General features: G+C 48.1%; 1 protein-coding gene across 1 annotated transcript in view; it reads left to right on the plus strand.

Moving 5' to 3' along the window:
• LOC147692352 (anthrax toxin receptor 2-like) overlaps window positions 1–19,982 on the plus strand; it is a 705,434-nt gene that overhangs the window by 166,006 nt on the left and 519,446 nt on the right. The window contains exon 2 of the mRNA XM_086939524.1: window positions 1,098–1,169. Coding sequence (XP_086795650.1) covers window positions 1,098–1,169 — 72 coding nt within the window. The remainder of the gene's footprint in view (window positions 1–1,097; window positions 1,170–19,982) is intronic.

Raw genomic sequence — 19,982 nt, forward strand, 5'->3', positions numbered from 1 at the left:
ACTTCCTCGTTAATTGTATATCAAGTTCAGACTAGGACATTTGCCATTAGCATACTTTACCAGTAATTGGAGGGTTGTTTCCCCTACATCAAAACTGTGCCTTGCTTGTTTTGATGCTGATGAAATGGAGGAACACCTCCTATTTTTTCTGCCTGGCGTATAAAAAAAATGGCTCACAGATTGTTCCCCTCCATAGGTTGCTGGGGGGTTCGACAAAACAACAATACAGGGTAATTCTGGGAGTTTGTAAATATAATACTTGGGCCTGCGTAGTATTCTCACTTGCAAAATACCTCAAGTCGATTTAGCATAGGAGAAACTGGCTAAGTGCCCAGATTCAAGCTAATTGTGGGCTAGAATACTGTATTCATATGAATCGTACTGAAGATTTTAAAAGTAACTCATGCAGAAAATCTCTAGCGCAACTTTTTGGAATTAGTAATTTTGTATGTAATGTACTAACCCACTTTTGTCTGTTTAGAAATCTTTTTAATATCTATAATGTATTCTGATAGTTTTATAATTTGTATTTAATTGAAGGAATTACCGATTGTGTATAACTGCTTTCTACAAAATGTGCATGCATTTGACTATGGATTGTATCTGAAATGACCATACACTTTGATTTGAAGAAGAAAGTCAGGTTAGGTGAAAACATGATCACTTTCTTCTCACATCTAAGCACTGAAACAACGCCTTGGTTGTAGTAGACAGACAAAGGAAATATTGAGGGTTGGGGTGCAAACCTCAATGATATACTTTGAAATGCTCTCATGAAGGGAATTCGCTTCAAATGTAATGAAATATTTTCAGGGCAATTCGAGAAGGCGGCAAATTGAGAGTATTTTTAATGCTTATATGTTTCATCTTTGAAAAGCTACTCAGAGCATTGTTCTGATATCCTGTCAGGAATTATTACATCCTGCTGGGAACTTGAACAGCCATAACCTGAACCTGCGGTTGACTCCGTGTATGAGGGCAAGGAGGGCTAGACCACTGTAAGCTTAGAGAGGGCTTGTTAACCGGTTGAACTGTGGTATGTATATTCGCTGTCTTGAGTGCAGGAACCTCACGTCTGTTTATCGCTGTGTTTACAGGTCTGGCAGCATAGGACAAAACTGGCACGAGATCTACGGCTTTGTGGAGAAGCTGACGCAGAGATTTGTAAGGTATTGTGCGCAATTTCTACATTCTGTCCTGAACTTGGAAAGGGGCGTTCATTGCGTCACCCAAGTACATGTTGACACAGAGCTTAGAGAACAAACTATTCGATGCTGCACAGGAAATTGCTTCATTTTTATATTCTTTTCTATCTTAGTTTCCTCCCTGAATTTTCTGAGTAATGTAAGTGACTAAATCGGACTTGACAGGAAGTGATACATGATTCGTTTCTGATTCACCTAACTAGTTCAGACACTGCAGCGTGAGGGAGAGAAACAGACCTGTTATCGGAAAGAGGATGTTTGGTTATGTAAATAAAAATAGTCCAATCAAGCGTGTTGGATTATTGTATCCACTCCTCGGTGTATCATGACTGCTCCCCATCTCTGAAGTATTGTGCATTCATTCATGAGACCTCGTCTGTTGTATTGTCCCCACTCAGGCTCGAGGTCCTCGCAAAGCAGTGTGCCCACTCAGTAAGTGAGGCCTGCTAGGGAGCATTTACCCAACGTATTAGTCAGAAATCATCTGGAATGTTGTCCCCACCCAGTCATGAGAAGCTACCCGGAGCATGTGAGTACTCAAGGGTGAAGCTTCCCTTACCCAGCTGTAATCACTAAAGACTTCTCTTGCACTATGACAATGACCTGTTAGGCTTCCAATGTTTGGTGCTTGCTTATTAAGATCGCGTCTGCTGAATGGTGAGACTTTGACAGTGGTACTGCAGGTAGACATTAAATAAAGGTTATCACCTGGAATAATGGGCTGATTCACAGAGGCATTTATCAATTTTTGAAGTAGTACCCAAGGAGTACTCTTTCATGTACTCTTACACGCCTTTGTGTTTTGGCTCTGAAACTTCCAACTCCTTATTCATAAAACTGCAAACAGGGGAAAGTCCTATCTATACTAATTGTATATGAATATTCCTGGAATATTTAATACCAGTTTAGTTCTTTATGGGCCAATTCACAAAGACATGAAGGAGAGCGTAAAAGAGTACTACAGCACAAACTCTAAATTGCCTTTATGACTAGGCCATACCGTGAATGTGCACAGTCCTTAGTACATGACTCTGGGTACTGCGTACACTCATTTGCGAGATATTCTCAAATAAATTGTGTCCACTCGGGTGCAGGGCTTTTTCCTGGAGTACTGTGCTTATCCACTCAAAAGGAGTACCACAGTCATTCAATAGTGAGACCTCACCTGAAGTATTGTTCCCACTTACATCACCAGGCTTTTTGCCCCATTCTTCATTCTACTGCATCACACCCTGAGGTGAGGAACAGCCTACGTATGCTTGTTGGGTGCTTCCTTAGCACAAACACCGTCGTACACAGTTGACTTTCTGAAGAAGCCCCCACTACACTTATATAAACTGTAAGAATGAGCTTCCTGGCCAGAATTTATTCCGATGAGACACAAGCTGCATTGATACTTCAGGCAGATGCTGCACTGAGATCATTAGGTCATTCTCAGTCAGAGATCTCTCTAGTGACATTCTGTAGTTCCACTACGGAGACACACAAGACTAGGAGTGTCAGTTTATAGAAAAGACCCTCAGCAGACAATTGTCCGTTTGTATTAGCTAATGGAAAGAACATGAACAGATGCTTCATAATTTAATATCTGACATTCCTTCCAGACCAGATCTCTGAAAACCAATTTGAGCTTATAAAATAGAATGCATTGAGTTGCACGCACATTATTCTTTGAAAATGATCTTGTGATAGGGACCAGGTTGTGTTACATTTTGAAAAAGTGCTAGCAGTACCGTTCTTTTCTCCGTTGGAACTTGTCCTTCAAATAAACACTATTATGTGTTTTACACGGGTCTCTTCAATGTTATAGTTGGCAGTAGGAGTAGTATGGTGTTGGAAACCTTAGTGGAAACCTTCGCAAAGTCGAAAGTCAGTAATGTTCATTTTTCACCAGTGCAAATAAAGATTTTTCAGGGCAAACTCAAAGGAGGGAAAAAGTGGACTGAGTGGGGTTAATGTTATTTTACAATAAGACATGGGGCATATGTACAAAAAAATGTTGGTGCTTGGAGATGCGCCAGATTTGGCAGCGCCACGCTCCAACATTTTAAAAACACAGGGATGCCAATGCAAGCACCCTTGCATCATAGTGCAAGGGTGCCTGCGTTGCAGGGAATGATTGTTTATATGCAGGAAGGGACATCTTCCTGCACATAAACAATCCATTATTGCTATTTGTTACTTCTATGTTTGATGCATTTTGCTTCCTGCTTCTCGCTAACAGTATTTCAATGTAAAACTTTGTTGCTGCAGTGTATATGACTTCACCTGCTTCTGTAAACTTATATGCTTTTGATGAATCCTTGTCATTATGCAGAACACTCCATTGTCTATCTGAGTAGGTCTAGGCTCTATAAATATTACCAAGAAAAAAAATTAAACTAAACAGGTCTTTGACTAGGAACATTATTCTTTGGCCCCTGGGTAAAGCACCTCTTGATTCCTCTTGGAGGTTTGTTGCTACCCTCTCTCCCCTCCTTACTATGGTTCCTGCACTTACAATATGTACCAGTACTTTATTGTAGCTTACCTTAAAATAAACAGGAATTGAATTATTCTGGTATGTGCGGTAGATTGAATGAAGGAATAAAACAAGTATAAAGTGCAAATATAAATTACTCTTTATTGCAGGACCCTCTAAGCAGTTTTGGTATATGTGCCAAAGCATCAAACATGTCTTTCTCAAGGGTACTCTTAACATGCTATGTTTACAAATCAGTGCATAGTATGCTAGGTAGCCCAACTGGTTGAGTGTCAGCCATTGACCAGCCAATCGCAGGCTCCTGTAAAGGTTGTCTCAGCTTTTTAGGTCTCGGACCGTAGGCTGCGCTTGCGCAGTCTTGCTCTGAGATTTAATGTTTTTTAGTATGGGGGCTTGAACCTGCCCCTCTTCTCCATTGGCTGGCTGCCTAAACGGAGGCCAGCCATTAGAGGAGAGGGGTGTCACTCTGTTCAAGCCCCGTCTTTTTCCGATTCGGGGGAGTCTTTTTTTCGCTTCTTTCTTGTTTTCTTTCTCTCATCTTCCCATTGGCTGGAATTTTACCTTCCAGCCAATGGGAAGAGGAGAGAAAGAAAACCACGCCCCGATTCAGAAAATGACCGTGCTTTCTCCGAGGCGTTTCTGCTTCGCCTCGTAGAAAGATGGTGGTGTCATGACGTTGTCTGGTCGTGCCACAGACAGAGACTCCCCACCCCCACCTGAGCAGGTACGTTTTTTGGCATTGTTCCCTCGTGCTTTCAGCCCCCATTGTGCAACTGTTCCATCGTGCTTCCCCCCCTCGTTGTGCCTCTGTTCCCTCGTGCTGTGATCCGGTTTTCGTGCCTCTGTGCCCTGCTTGTGATCCAGTTTTTGTGCCTCTGTACCCCCCTGCCCCCTTGTTGCTTGTGCTTGCTGCCCCCTCGTTGCTTGTGCTTGCACTCCTGCCCCTGCCCCCTCGATGCTTGTTGTGCCTCTGTGCCCTGCTTGTTATCCGTTTTTTTTGCCTCTGTGCCCCCTCCCCCTCGTTGCTTGTGCTTGCTCTCCTGCCCCCTCGTTGCTTGTGCTTGCTCCCCTGCCCCCTTGTTGCTTGTGCCTGCTGTCCTGCCCCCCATCATTGCTTGTGCTTGCTGTCCTGCCCCCACGTTGCTTGTGCTTGCTGTCCTGCCCCCTCGTTGCTTGTGCTTGCTCTCCTGCCCCTGCCCCCTCGTTGCTTGTTGTGCCTCTGTGCCCTGCTTGTGATCCGGTTTTTGTGCCTCTGTGCCGCCCTGCTTGTGATCCTGTTTTTGTGCCTCTGTGCCCCCCTGCCCCTCGTTGCTTGTGCTTGCTGCCCCCCCCTCGTGCCTCTGTGCCCTGCTTGTGATCCCGTTTTTGTGCTTCTGTGCCCTGCTTGAGATCTGGTTTTTGTGCCTCTGTACCCCCCTGCCCCCTCGTTGCTTGTGCTTGCTCTACTGCCCCTGCCCCCTCGTTGCTTGTTGTGCCTCTGTGCCCTGCTTGTGATCTGGTTTTTGTGCCTCTCTGCCCCTCTGTCCCCTCGTTGCTTGTGCTTGCTCTCCTGCCCCTGCCCCCTCATTGCTTGTTGTGCCTCTGTGCCCTGCTGGTGATCTGTTTTTTTTGCCTCTGGTTTTTGTGCCTCTGTGTCCCCTTGCCCCCTCGTTGCTTGTGCTTGTTGCCACCTCGTTGCTTGTGCTTGCTCTCCTGCCCCTGCCCCCTCGTTGCTTGTTGTGCCTCTGTGCCCTGCCCTGCTTGTGATCCGGTTTTTGTGCCTCTCTGCCCTGCTTGTGATCCGGTTTTTGTGCCTCTGTGCCCCCCCTGCCCCCTCGTTGCTTGTGATTGCTTCCCACTCGTTGCTTGTGCTTGCTCTCCTGCCCCTGCCACCTCGTTGCTTGTTGTGCCTTTGTGCCCTGTTTGTGTGATCCAGTTTTCGTGCCTCTGTGCCCTGCCCTGCTTGTGATCGGTTTTTGTGCCTCTGTACCCCCCTGTCCCCCCGTCGTTGCTTGTGCTTGCTGCCCCCTCATTGCTTGTGCTTGCTCTCCTGCCCCTGCCCCTCGTTGCTTGTTGTGCCTCTGTGCCCTGCTTGTGTTCCGGGTTTTGTGCCTCTGTGCTGCCCTGCCCCATCGTTGCTTGTGCTTGCTGCCTCCTCATTGCTTGTGCTTTCTCTCCTGCCCCTGCCACCTCGTTGCTTGTTGTGCCTCTGTGCCCTGCTTGTGATCCGGCTTTTGTGCCTCTGTGCCGCCCTGCTTGTGATCCGGTTTTTGTGCCTCTGTGCCCCCCTGCCCCCTCGTTGCGTGTGCTTGCTGCTCCCTCGTTGCTTGTGCTTGCTCTCCTGCCCCTGCCCCCTCATTGCTTATTGTGCCTCTGTCCCTTGCCCTGCTTGTGATCCGGTTTTTGTGCCTCTGTGCCCCCCTGCCCCCTTGTTGCTTGTACTTGCTGCTCCTCGTTGCTTGTGCTTGCTCTCCTGCCCCTGCCCCCTTGTTGCTTGTTCTGCCTCTGTGCCCTGCTTGTGATCCGGTTTTTGTGCCTCTGTGCCCCCCTGCCCCCTCGCTGCTTGTGCTTGCTGCCCCCTCGTTGCTTGTGCTCTCTCCTGCCCCTGCCCCCTCGTTGCTTGTTGTGCCTCGGCGCCCTGCTTGTGATCCGGTTTTTGTGCCTCTGTGCCCTGCTTGTGATCCGGTTTTTGTGCCTCTGTGCCCCCCTGCCCCCGTGTTGCTTGTGCTTGCTGCCCCCTCGTTGCTTGTGCTCGCTCTCCTGCCCCTGCCCCTTCGTTGCTTGTTGTGCCTCTGTGCCCTGCCCTGCTTGTGCCTCTGGTTTTTGTGCCTTTGTGCCCCCCTGCCCCCTCGTTGCTTGTGCTTGCTGCCCCCTCATTGCTTGTGCTTGCTCTCCTGCCCCTGCCCCCTCGTTGCTTGTTGTGCCTTTGTGCCCTGCTTGTGATCCGGTTTTTGTGCCTCTGTGCCCTGCTTGTGATCCGGTTTTTGTGCCTCTGTGCCCTGCCCTGCTTGTGATCGTTTTTTGTGCCTCTGTACCCCCCTGCCCCCTCGTTGCTTGTGCTTGCTGCCCCCTCATTGCTTGTGCTTGCTCTCCTGCCCCTGCCCCTCGTTGCTTGTTGTGCCTCTGTGCCCTGCTTGTGTTCCGGTTTTTGTCCCTCTGTGCCGCCCTGCCCCATCGTTGCTTGTGCTTGCTGCCTCCTCATTGCTTGTGCTTTTTCTCCTGCCCCTGCCACCTCGTTGCTTGTTATGCCTCTGTGCCCTGCTTGTGATCCGGCTTTTGTGCCTCTGTGCCGCCCTGCTTGTGATCCGGTTTTTGTGCCTCTGTGCCCCCCTGCCCCCTCGTTGCTTGTGCTTGCTGCTCCCTCGTTGCTTGTGCTTGCTCTCCTGCCCCTGCCCCCTCATTGTTTATTGTGCCTCTGTCCCCTGCCCTGCTTGTGATCCGGTTTTTGTGCCTCTGTACCCCTCTGCCCCCTTGTTGCTTGTACTTGCTGCTCCTCGTTGCTTGTGCTTGCTGTCCTGCCCCCTCGTTGCTTGTTCTGCCTCTGTGCCCTGCTTGTGATCCGGTTTTTGTGCCTCTGTGCCCCCCTGCCCCCTCACTGCTTGTGCTTGCTGCCCCCTCGTTGCTTGTGCATTCTCTCAGGCCCCTGCCCCCTCGTTGCTTGTTGTGCCTCTGTGCCCTGCTTGTGATCCGGTTTTTGAGCCTCTGTGCCCTGCTTGTGATCCGGTTGTTGTGCCTCTTTGCCCCCCTGCCCCTGTGTTGCTTGTGCTTGCTGCCCCCTCGTTGCTTGTGCTTGCTCTCCTGCCCCTGCCCCCTCGTTGCTTGTTGTGCCTCTGTGCCCTGCACTGCTTGTGCCTCTGGTTTTTGTGCCTATGTGCCCCCCTGTCCCCTTGTTGCTTGTGCTTGCTGCCCCTCGTTCCTTGTGCTTGCTCTCCTGCCCCTGCCCCTGCCCCCTTGTTGCTTGTTGTGCCTCTGTGCCCTGCTTGTGATCCGGTTTTCGTGCCTCTTTGCCCTGCCCTGCTTATGATCCAGTTTTTGTGCCTCTGTTCCCCCCTGCCCCCTCGTTGCTTGTGCCTGCTGCCCCCTCGTTGCTTGTGCTTGCTCTCCTGCCCCTGCTCCCTCGTTGCCTGTTGTGCCTCTGTGCCCTACTTGTGATCCGTTTTTTGTGCCTCTGGTCCACCTTGCTTGTGATCCGGTTTTTGTGCCTCTGTGCCGCCCTTCTTGTGATCCAGTTTTTGTGCCTCTGTGCCGCCCTGCCCCCTCGTTGCTTGTGCTTGTTGCCCCGTCGTTGCCTGTGCTTGTTCTCCTGCCCCTGCCCCCTCGTTGCTTGTTGTGCCTCTGTGCCCTGCTTGTGATCTGGTTTTTGTGCCTCTGTGCCCCCCTGCCCCCTCGTTGCTTGTGCTTTCTCTCCTGCCCCTGCCCCCTTGTTGTTGTTGTGCCTCTGTGCCCTGCTTGTGATCCGGTTTTTGTGCCTCTTTGCCGCCCTGCTTGTGATCCGGTTTTTGTGCCTCTGTGTCCCTCTGCCCCCTCATTGCTTGTGCTTGCTGCCCCCTCGTTGCTTGTGCTTGCTCTCCTGCCCCTGCCCCCTCATTGCTTGTTGTGCCTCTGTGCCCTGCTTGTGATCTGGTGTTTTTGCCTCTGGTTTTTGTGCCTCTGTGTCCCCCGCCCCCTTGTTGCTTGTGCTTGCTGCCACCTCGTTGCTTGTGCTTGCTCTCCTGCCCCTGCCCCCTCGTTGCTTGTTTTGCCTCTGTGCCCTGCCCTGCTTGTGATCCGGTTTTTGTGCCTCTGTGCCCCCCTGCCCCCTTGTTGCTTGCGCTTGCTGCCCCTCGTTGCTTGCGCTTGCTCTCCTGCCCCTGCCCCCTCGTTGCTTGTTGTGCCTCTGTGCCCTGCTTGTGATCCGGTTTTCATGCCTCTGTGCCCTACCCTGCTTGTGATCCGGTTTTTGTGCCTCTGTACCCCCCTGCCCCCTTGTTGCTTGTGCTTGCTGCCCCCTCGTTGCTTATGCTTGCTCTCCTGCCCCTGTCCCCTCGTTGCTTGTTGTGCCTCTGTGCCCTGCTTGTGATCCGTTTTTTGTGCCTCTGTGCCGCCCTGCTTGTGATCCGGTTTTTGTGCCTCTGTGCCGCCCTTCTTGTGATCCAGTTTTTGTGCCTCTGTGCCGCCCTGCCCCCTTGTTGCTTGTGCTTGCTGCCCCCTTGTTGCTTGTTCTTGCTCTCCTGCCCCTGCCCCCTTATTGCTTGTTGTGCTTCTGTGCCCTGCTAGTGATCCGGTTTTTGTGCCTTTGTGCCCTGCTTGTGATCCAGTTTTTGTACCTCTGTGCCCTGCTTGTGCCTCTGTTCCCTGCTTGGGCCTCTGTGCCATGCTTGTGATCCGGTTTTTCGTGCCTTTGTTCCCTAGGGCGTTACTGGGCAGAGAGCTCTGTCTGTGTGAGTATGGCTCTGTCTGTGTGTGTGTTTGGCTCGGTCTGTATGTGTGCGGCTCTGTCTGTGTGTGTGTGGCTCTGTCTGTGTTTGTGTGGCTTTGTCTGTGTGTGTGTGGCTTTGTCTGTGTGTGTGTGGCTTTGTCTATGTGTGTGTGTGGCTCTGTCTGTGTGTGTGTGTGGCTCTGTCTCTGTGTGTGTGTGTGGCTCTGTGAGTGTGTGGCACTGTGTGTGTGTGTGTGGCTCTGTCTGTGTGTGTGTGGCTCTGTCTGTGTGTGTGTGGCTCTGTATCCACTAATACTCTCTACTACTCTCTAATGCTCACCTATTGCGTTTGTAAATGACAATACCATTTATTTATGTTTAAAAAAAAAAGAAAAATATTCCATTTGCAATGCCAATAGCTCTAACTTTAATAAAGCTGAGACCATTGCATTGTAAATGCTTGTTATCCTTTCGAAGATGGTAACATAAGGGCTATTGTTTGGGCAATGGTAATACCTATCCTTAAACTAAGAAGTGTTGTGTGCTACAAAATAGCCATTGTAATATATAACTCAGTTTAGAGGAGTTCTTGGGAGAAGAGAAAGAGAAAAAAGAGCAAGAAATGTGAGCAAGAATAGGGGGAAGAGGGAGAGACAGTCGAAGAGGAACGAAGTGAGAGAAACAGCAAGAGACGGAGCTAAAGAGAGTGATGAAAAGAGAAAATTAGGTGAAGAAGTCAGAATGATAGAAAAAAAAGAGACAGAATAGAGACAGTGAGGGAGCGAGATCTTTTGTGAATTGGTTTTTGTCACCTTTTGATTATACAAGGGCACCTAATATGTAAACCTGATATCAATTAGAGTTTAAATTATTTGACCTGTGATGTAAAGCGGAAATTAGTATAAATCGTAACTCATTTGAAATACAGATGTCTAAAGTCAACACGTCTAAAATTGAGTTCTTAATATACTTTCAATTTATGGTTTGTGTTGATTACTATTTTCGTCTTCAATTTTGGGGAGTCAATACTTGAGCCGGATGTTAATGCTAATGTCATTTATAGTTTAGACTTTTAATTTGCGATGCCAATACTTAACTTGCCCTATTGTTCTCGTGGAACTGGAGTGGATTTAACATTCTCATAGGAGCTGACCTCAAAAGGGCATTGTAGTAAGCTGGCTCTGTATAAACTATACCAAAGTAATGTATGTTGGGCAGAGTCCCATGGATCCTCAGAGGCTTGGAGACGCTAATGTAGATAATACTTTAAGCTCTCTTTTGTGGTACTGTAGTGAGCAGTTAGGCTTATCAGAGGCCTTTGTTAAGCATTTGTGGTACACACTCAGGCAAGTAATTATTACACACACTCGAAGACTGAATCCAAAACCAATTGTTTTGTATAAAAATATTACTTTATTAATTTTATTTTAGGACCAATAGAAACTCAGTTTAAGATAAGTAAAATAGCAATACTTCTCAGCTACAGTACGAATGTGTTTGCAAAAGCAAGAAGTATACTTTACAGCGATACTGAAACTACTTTGTGGTGTCAATCAACAGTAGCAGTAACTTAGCAATCTGAAAGATAGCCACTAAGGGCCTTATTATGAATTTGGCGGTCCTCCCGTAGGCTGCCATGACAGCGTCCTGCAGGAGGACCACCAAAGCTGTTCCCACACCGCCTGCCGGATTATGATTATAATCTGTGGTGGGTGGTGGCATGGCGCCACTGCAACAGGGGCGGTGTGTAAGGCTCATTGTAGAGCTGTACATGCAGACCGTTTCAGTGCCAGCGCCATCTGCAAGTTTCTGCACGGTGCGGCATGCACCATGTGGTGCATGCTGCACCGTGCAGGAACTGAGGGTGCATAAATACTGGGGGCACAACATGTGTCCCCCTGATTGCCCCCACAGGCCCTGCGGTTATACTTTGTGTCTCTCAGCCACCCTATCCTTGGCTGTTGCACTGCCATGAAAAGGTGGCAGTGAGCCAACTCAAAATATGCTCAATGGTGCCGGTTGTTGCACTGCCTGCACATTTTTCCCAAGGAAAGACTGCAGCAGTTATAATAATGTAGGCGGTCCCACAGTGTAGTGGTCATCGGACCACCACTGCAACTATGTGGTCCTATGGACCGCCATAGGCGTGATAAGGCTCTTACTGCAAATAGCAAGAATCACAATGCAATCCTAAGGAAGGAAAACAATTATGCACATTTAAGTACTGGACATACAGATGCAGCGTTCAGGGTTTTAGCCCAACACTGGCCAAGGGTCAGATCAAGGTATGTACCTCACAACCAGCTGCACAGGGGCGGCTCGTTGCTGAGGTCACTGAGCCCAATGTTAGTCAAAGGAGACTGGGGGCACCCACAGAGGTGGCTTGCAGGTAGGTATCCGCAGTTTCAGGACACAGGGCCCGAGGTTGAGGCAAGCTAGGGGGTGAGATGAGCGCCCAATGCCTGTGAATGAGGAATCTCCGTTGCACAAGAAGCTGCAGGATCGGACCAGGAGGCTAGACGAAGGTGACTGTGAGAAGTTGGCCTGGCAGATGATGTCCACTGTTCTAGTGGGCACCTTGCACCAGTCCAAACAACCCTCTGAAAATCAGGTCTTTTTTCGACTTTCCACTTTATTTTCAGAGTACTCTGAAAATAAAGTGGAAAGTCGAAAAAAAGACCTGATTGTTGGAACTTTGATTGAAACTACTTTCTTGGAGCCTTTGAAATTGGAATACTGGACCATTCAAATGTTGGAAGTACACTGGTGGGAGATTGCCCCACAGTGATCTCTGTTCTCTGGACTGACCTGATTTGGTTTTATGATTACAGATATAGTGATAGAGTGTGCTCTGGTGTAGCTGCAAGAATGAAATGTCGAAGGTCCAAGATTTATGTACCAGAGTTTCATCTAAAGTCTCAGTGACTGGGTTCCTATACTTGTACTAAGTTTAGGGTTGGACTAACTCTAGGGTCCCACCTATGGGAGGACCTGGGAAGGAGGTAGTTACACCCCTTCCCCTTTGTCCAGTTTCGCGCCACAGCTGGAGCTGAGTGCCCCAGCAACTGGTTTGAACTGGGAAATGCATGGCACACCTTGTGTGCCCCAGGCTTTGTCTGAAAAGCATTCACTGAATGCAACCCACCCTGCCCCAAAACACTAAAGACTGTCTGGGGAGGAGCTGCTCCTTTTCTTGGTAGGCAACTGGTTCATTATTCCAGAATTCAGTGCTGTCCAGTGTTAGGCTTTCTCACCTGTGATCTAGTCATAGCAAACACATGTGCAGGAATTTAAAGCATTGCTGCATGGGTCCTCAACTCCACTTCAGACCAGGCTGAAGTTTCCAAATCATTGCCAAGCAAGCATTCTGCAGAGAGGTCTGCACTGATCACAACCTTCTTAAGGCCAGTTACCCCTCCCCAGGATAATTCAACAACTGCCATGGCATGGTTAGTCCTGGCATTGCTGGCAGTGATCACTTGGTAAGTCTCACCAAGTATGACTTGTCCAGGGTTCACAAAGTCTGGTGTCACCATGTGACACTGGCCTCTGTGTCCCTGTAGGCATCAGCCTTTTTTCTCATTAATTAAAGGTGTTTGTCAGTACTTGCCCATATTACTGGGACTCACAGAGGAGGTCCTATCCATGCCTCCATCACAGACTAAAACAGCTTGAATGTGCACTCTAACTAGGCCAGAGTCCATCTTAGGTCCTAGAGTTAACCCTACTACACCCTTCTGCTAGTAACCACCACTTGTAGCTGAACTAGGGGGAAAAGTTGCCTTAGGGGCAATGGTGGCTGGAGCTGTCTCCTTTTTTATGCAGTCACTAGTCCAGTAACTATTGTGTTTACAGACTTTGTACCAGGGTTTCTTTTGATCTTCTTTCTTTTTAGATTGGGGACCCCACCATTAAAAGCTTTTTGGGGACCTTGTGAAGACTTTTGGTCTTTACCTTTCTCCCCACCATTTTGATCTGGCTTCTTTTGATCACCATCTTGGTTCTGTACATTCTGCTTCACCATGGTTCTGACCCATTTGTTTGCTTTCTTTCCTAATTCTTGGGGAGAGGTCAGATCAGAGTCTACCAGGTGCTGATGCAACAGCTGGTTCTGACAGTTATTAAGAATTTGTTCTCTCATGATCAGATTATACAATACTGTATAGTCACACACTTTACTGCCCAGTAACCAGCCCTCCATAGCCTTAGTAGCACAATCTACAAAGTCAACCCAGTCCTGAGTCTGTGCCTTCTGGGTGTCTCTGAACTGTATCCTGTACTGTTCAGTGGTTAGCCAAACCCATCTATCAGAGCACTCTTCAGGACCTTGTAATCATCAGCATCCTCTTCTTTTACAGTGAGGAGCTTATCTTTACCTTTGTCTGCAAAGGAGAGCCACAAGATTCCCGGACACTGCTACTTGGGTACCCTCTGTACTTTGCAGGCCCTCTCCAGTGCAGTAATCCATTTGTGGATGTCATCCCCATTCTGATAGGGAGTGACAATCTTGTTTAAGTTTCAATGGTCATAAGACCTATCCCTACCACTAGGGACATTGCTGCCATCATGGGGCTCTAGCCCCATCTTTGTTCTTGCTCTTTCAAGCTCTAGGGTCTCCTTCTCTAAGGCTACTTCTTGTCTCCTTATTCTCAGCTGGGCTTCTTTAATCTTAGCATGATGCTCCCTCTTCTCAAGGGAGGTACCCCTCCTATGAGCAGAGGCAGAGGACCCTACAGATGTACCAGGATGATTAGACTCCTGGGAAGGATACCTTTCTCTTCTAGGCACACCGCCAACTCTACCTAGGGGGACAAAGATAGGGCCACCTTGGCCTTCCTCATCTCCTGGCAGATCTGGATTCCCCAGGTCTAGGTCATTTTCACCTACCTGGTCCACATCATCATCAGAGTCCTGGGGAGGTAACTCACCAGTGTTCTCTTCTTCTGATGTACCCACTGCACTGCCTACCTTGTCAGGATCTGTAGCTTTCTTAAAGTCATCAAGCAATAACACCTCTATAAGGTGTTGGGTATTGGGATTCTGTCCTGGCTTCACTTTTCTTATGGCACACAAACCTCTTAACCCTTGGAAAGAGAAGGTGTCATACTTATATGTCTGTACCAGACTGACATTTGGGGCAGACCCACTGGGTTCTTCCTTTGAAGTCATGACTAGTGAGGTGTGGTGTATGCACCTACCTACACTATTTGCTTTCATACTAAACCTCTTTTGAGTTGTAGAAAGGGTGTGCTAGGCCCTTTACACACAACTCTAAGTTCAGTAGAACTTACTGTATTCTAAGCTTGTATTATATGTACCTATGGTACCTTTTAGTGGATTTTCAAATGATATTCTCAAGATTATCTGGTAAAACAATGCAAGCTGGAATCCCACACACTGCACACCAATGTGAGAAGTTGGCCTGGCATATGATGTCCACTATTCTAGTGGGCACCTTGCACCAGTCCAAACAACCTTTATTGATGGTAGGTTTAGACAACCTTTATAGAAAGCTATCCTAGTGGTAGCTGTGGAGAGCAACCTTCAGGCTAAGTCGTGAAGGAATGTAAAGCAGCTTGTTTCACTAGTCTATAATCTCTTGAAGGATCAAATGAAAGAGCACTGCACCAAGCATATATATATAAAATATATGGATTTACTCTAAACACAACCCCTCTAGTCTCTTTATGAGGCTAGAGGCAAAAGGACAATACAAGAACTTAAATAACAAACAGTAAAATAGCACAGTATACGTTTTGCACTAGAGGCCTCACAAACCATATACTAAGAAAGTGGTATAAGTACCTCTCTCAACACAGAGACCAGGCCTAGAGCCTGTAGAACCGCTGGGGGAACCAGGAACCACCCAAGGTAGGGACGCAGGAGACCCACGGGGGACGCGTGCAGTGTCTAAGCACAGCGTAGAATCACCATTGACTTCTGTGGAGAAAATTAGAGTTACAATGTTTAAAGTTTAAGGACACTTAGGAGTAGACTATGGTAAAACCCTTTCAGTACTGGACACTCCGAGAGTCAAGACCCACAGGAGCACCGAAGTACTCGTGTTACCTCACCTAGGGAAGCCTGGTGCATAGGTGTCTTTTCGTGTCGGGTTTCGTCGTCGATTCCAATGGAGAGCTGCAAAGAAGTGCTACAGGCGTCCAGGAGAAGAGTGTCCGGATGGATCCAAGGGTGGATCGGACATCTGAAGAACCTTAAAGCAGAGGGGACAGAGTCTGGGCCACTAGCCAGTGACCAGGATGGCGACAGGAAGATGCCAGCCGATGTCGGGTGCTTTCAAGTGAAGTAGGTGAAGCTTGACTCTTCAGCCACGTGGTCCAGCAGTCGTCTAAGACAACCAGTAGCTGGATTCGAGCTGCCCCATGTCGAATGTCGAGTTTTGCAGCATCAGTATCCGGATTGGAGCCAACAAGCCTTGGCAACATCAACCCACGCAAGAGGACAAGATTGGCTTCGGTGCAGACCAGCAAGGTCTGAGGGACTCACCCTTGAGAAGGGGAGTCAGGCCACGTCTGGAGCAACCAGGAAAACCCAAAAACCAAAAGGATTATCCTTCGCGGGGACCCACCAGTCGATGGACTAGGAATCGCGAAGGCGCCTTGAGCTGAGATGCTGAAAGCGGGCCCACGGAACACTCGCGGAGTGTAAGTCCACAATCTTTGAAGCAAAAGGTGCTCAGGGCTTGTACTACAAGTAGCCCAATGCACAACTTCGGGAAAGCTTGGGAATTCGATGACTAGCAAATGTCCAGGATGTCCAGGAGTTTCAGTCCCACGTCTCTCGTGATAGCTACAGGTCTCAGCTTCGGTGGGGTCTTGTGTCAGTCTCGGAGATGTCTGGAAGTCCATGTTCTGTGTCGCAGATTCTTCGGGATCCATCAGGAGCCTTGAAAATGCAGACCTGCAAGATGCTTCTTTGGTGCCTGTTTGAACAGGGGAGTCACTCTTTGACACAAAGGGAGATTTCTTCCATCTTCCAGTCGATATGGAATGTCAAAGGTCCAAGATTTATGTATCAGAGTTTCGTCCAGGGTAATCTAAAGTCTCAGTGACAGGGTTGCTGTACTTATGCTAAGTTTAGGGGCTGGACTATCTTTAAGGTCCCTCCTATGGGTGGACCTGGGAAGGGGGTGGGTACACACCTTCCCCTTTGTCCAGTTTCACGACAGAGCTGGGACTCAGTGCCCCAGCAACCGGTTTGAAATGGGAAATGCATGGAACACCTTGTGTGCCCCAGGCAGTGTCTGAAAAGAATTCACTGAATGCAACCCACCCTGCCCCAATACACCAAAGCATGTATGGGGAGGTTCTGGCACCTCCCTTGACAGGAAACCTATTGTCCATGCCTCCCCTGCCGGAGTTTCGTCCAGCAGCAGAAGGTCAGACTCGTGTCTGTGGCAGCATCATCCATTTTGTGATGCTGAGGCTCTTTTAAACATTTACCGGATAAGTATGTGTGTACTTGTCTTTTCCCTCTAGAAGGGTGGAATGCTACCCCGCCGCCAGAACTGGCGGGGGGGGGAGGGGGTAGTATTCCACACCTAACACAACATGTTTTGATGAAGTCATTCCAAAGTTAGCATTAACCGTGAGGATTATAATGCACTTAAGAGTGTATGGTATGTCCATACCACAGAACAGCTATAAAGAAGGGATTCCGAAAGCTGCAGAGCGGCTCAGCTTACGCTAGGGCACCCTCTCACACAAAACTAAGCACTCTGCTTTCAGGATTGTCAAGGCCTGCCATAGGAGTGACTTATAGGCTTATATGTGTCTATATGTATAGTTAGATATAGGTATTCTATATCTAAGTAAGGGGTGCTTACACCACCTTACCCAGGCTGCAAGTGCAGACCTGTGGTGCCATTTCCAAGGGTGGCATAATACATGCTTCAGCCCCTGGTAGGCCTCTGGGGTACCTATGTCCATGGTACCTAAGGTACCATATACTAGGGACTCAAAAGGGTAACCCAGTAACCAATATGGAGTGCACCTAATGTACAGGGAACCAATTTAGAGAGAGAACAGCTAGGCTGTGGTCCTGATTAGCAGGGCCACAGACAGACTAAAGTTGATAAACCAGTGAAACACAGTAAAAAGTGGGGGTAACCATAGGAAGCAGATCCTACTCTCCTACAGTGACCAACAGCTGTGCAGGTCAGTAGAAGTAATGGATGGCTCCCCAGAGAAGGGGGCTGAGGATGCAGGGGTTCCTTCTGACATCGGAATTTATTTAGCGAAGCTGATCGCTGTAAGGGTGACCCTTTGAGATGAGGCTGCAGGCTTCTTCATGGAGCCCAGGAGAGGTCAGCCACTGATGGTTTTGAGGTCAGGATCACTGGGGAGATGTCACAGGACAGGTGGGCCACTCAGCCTCGGGTCATGGGCGTCCGGTGCAGAGAGGGCAAGAGTCATGGTTCCAACTGGATCCGTAATTCTTGTAGTTAGTTTCTTGAGGACAGGACTGCTGTCCTCGGGAGATCTAGTCTTTGTTGAAGTGCAGGCAGTCTTCCTCAGGTTTCTAGAAGTTGCTGGCTGCAGGACAGGCATTGTCTTCTTGCAGAGTCTTTAAAGCTAGAGACCGACCTTTAGGGCTGGGGCCAAGTCAGTAGTTGTATTCAGGATTTGCTGCATGGCATCTTCTTTGTCCTTTTTCTTTTTTGGTTTCCGGAATCTCAGGATCAAGTTTCAGGGCTGCCCCTAAATACCTAATTTATGGGCATCACAGGTACTGGCAGGTAGTAGCCAATGTCTACTTACCTTTAGGGTGCTACACCCTTTGTATGTCCCATTTTTGTGGGTAGGGGGTATCCGCTAGCTAAAGTCCTTTCATCCAATATAGAGGATTTTCTAAGGAGGGGGTCACCTTGGACTAGGACACTTAAGGGATGGTTCTGGCAGAGAGGGGGCACAGCTATCCTGCTTACTATTTTTTCTGCTGACCTTGCTGCCAAAAGTTGTCATTTATCAGAGGGGCGGGCCTCTCCAGTAGCTGAAGAGGATCTGGCTAGCATAATAAAGGGGCAGGAAGCCTTTGAGGCTTACCACCTTGAAGGATGTTCCGGCTTTGTGGTAGCAGACTTTGTTCCTGACCCTCAAGATCACAAGGGCTCCCACCTCAGAGGTTCAGAAATATGTCTGAGGGTGGCAGGCTGGTACATACCAGTCAGCTGTACACTAGGGAGTTGGTCATTTTTCAGGGGGCAACTCTAAGATGTCTTCTGAGTACATTTTGTAATAAATCTAGCACTGGCATCAGTGTGGGTTTATTATGTTGAGATGTTTTATTCCAAACGTCTTAGCATTCACTAAAGCCATCATGGAGCTGTGGAGTTTGTAATCACAAACTCCCAATCCATGTACTCAATATGGCTTCACTGCACTTTTAATGTCTAAGAAATGACTTAGACACTGTAGTGGCATAATGCTCCTGCAGCTATGCCCTCACATGTCATATAGGGCTACCTGTCTTAGTGCTGTGAGGCTGCTTAAGGGGTGACTAGCCTATGCCACAGGCAGTTTCTGTAGGCATGGCACACAGGGATGTGTGCCTGTCAACACCAAAATACACAGTCTGCAATGGCAGTGTATATGTCTTAGGTGAGGCGCCTCTGAAGGTGGCACAATACATGCTGCAGCCCTTAGACACCCTCTCTCGTCACAAGGCCCTTGGTACCAGTGGTACCTTTCACAAGGGACTTATGTAGATCAGAGTTGTGCCAATTGTGGAAACAAAGGTAGTTTTGGGAAAGAACACAGGCACTGGGAACCTGACTGGCAGGGGCCCATTGCACATTCAGTCAAAGTGCATCAGAAATCAGGCAAAAAGTGGGGGTAACCATGCAAAAAGGGGCACTTTCCTACAGTCATCGATTATGTTTGCACAGATGAAAACCCACAATTATATGGAGCAACATTAACACACTTTTATTGCTCTGCCTGGGTTTGTAACCTACATCAATATATCAATCTAGATGAACGTAAAATCATTGACACAAGGAAAAGACATACTGGATCACATAACAAAAATCAAGGGGTGGCAGTACAGTATCACACCCCCCTTGACAGTGTAGGGGATAAGAAACTAAGTCACACAACCTAGATAGTTGCAAAGGAAGTGTCATCTCATGCCCTTTGGCCCTAAATGGAATCTTCACTAGAGGCATCACATTAAAACATCAAAAGACGATGGGCAGAATTGTAAATAACTAAGCCACTGACATTCGAGTCTTTTGGTTTTTACCCACTGCACCACTCTAGTTGGGCAAAACCCATAAGTAAATCAGTCTTGGTCCTGCGCCAGTAGAAACAGAGGAGCCAAAAACGCTAGGTGAAACGCGCTCTTCAAATTAAGACATTCAATACCAGACAATTCTTAGTTATATTGTGTCTTATCACTGAGCTGCACAGTGAGCACAGGGTCCTCCTCTGGACATACTCACTGCACTTAGGGTGTCACATTCAAACAGTCTGATGGAATGTGTGGAATTCTTGAGAAAGGTTTGGCATTTGGTTGAGCCACATTCCAGTCCATCATTTCTTTACTCACTGTGCCACCTCATACAAGGATGATCCTCTATATGCAGGTGTGTCAGAAATAGCTCCATTGACTCCCCTGGATTGTGCACAATACAAGTACTTGGCCACCACTAAACCACCGTAAAATCCTACTAGGAGACCCACTCCCCACATTCCTGTACACTTACCCTCTCTTATCTATGTACAAACACTATAAGTAGCTTAATTAATAACATCATCTCCTAAAACCTTGAGCCTGACTCCTAGCTATTGTAGAATATATACCCCGAAACACACCTGCATTTCAACTGTTTTCAAGAAATTGGCTTTTAAAGAGAAGTTCAATTGGAAATGAAGCTGTTAAAAGTTAGGTATATCTG

The sequence above is a fragment of the Lissotriton vulgaris genome, chromosome 9, assembly GCF_964263255.1.
Source record: "Lissotriton vulgaris chromosome 9, aLisVul1.2, whole genome shotgun sequence".
Classification (NCBI taxonomy): Eukaryota; Metazoa; Chordata; class Amphibia; order Caudata; family Salamandridae; genus Lissotriton; species Lissotriton vulgaris.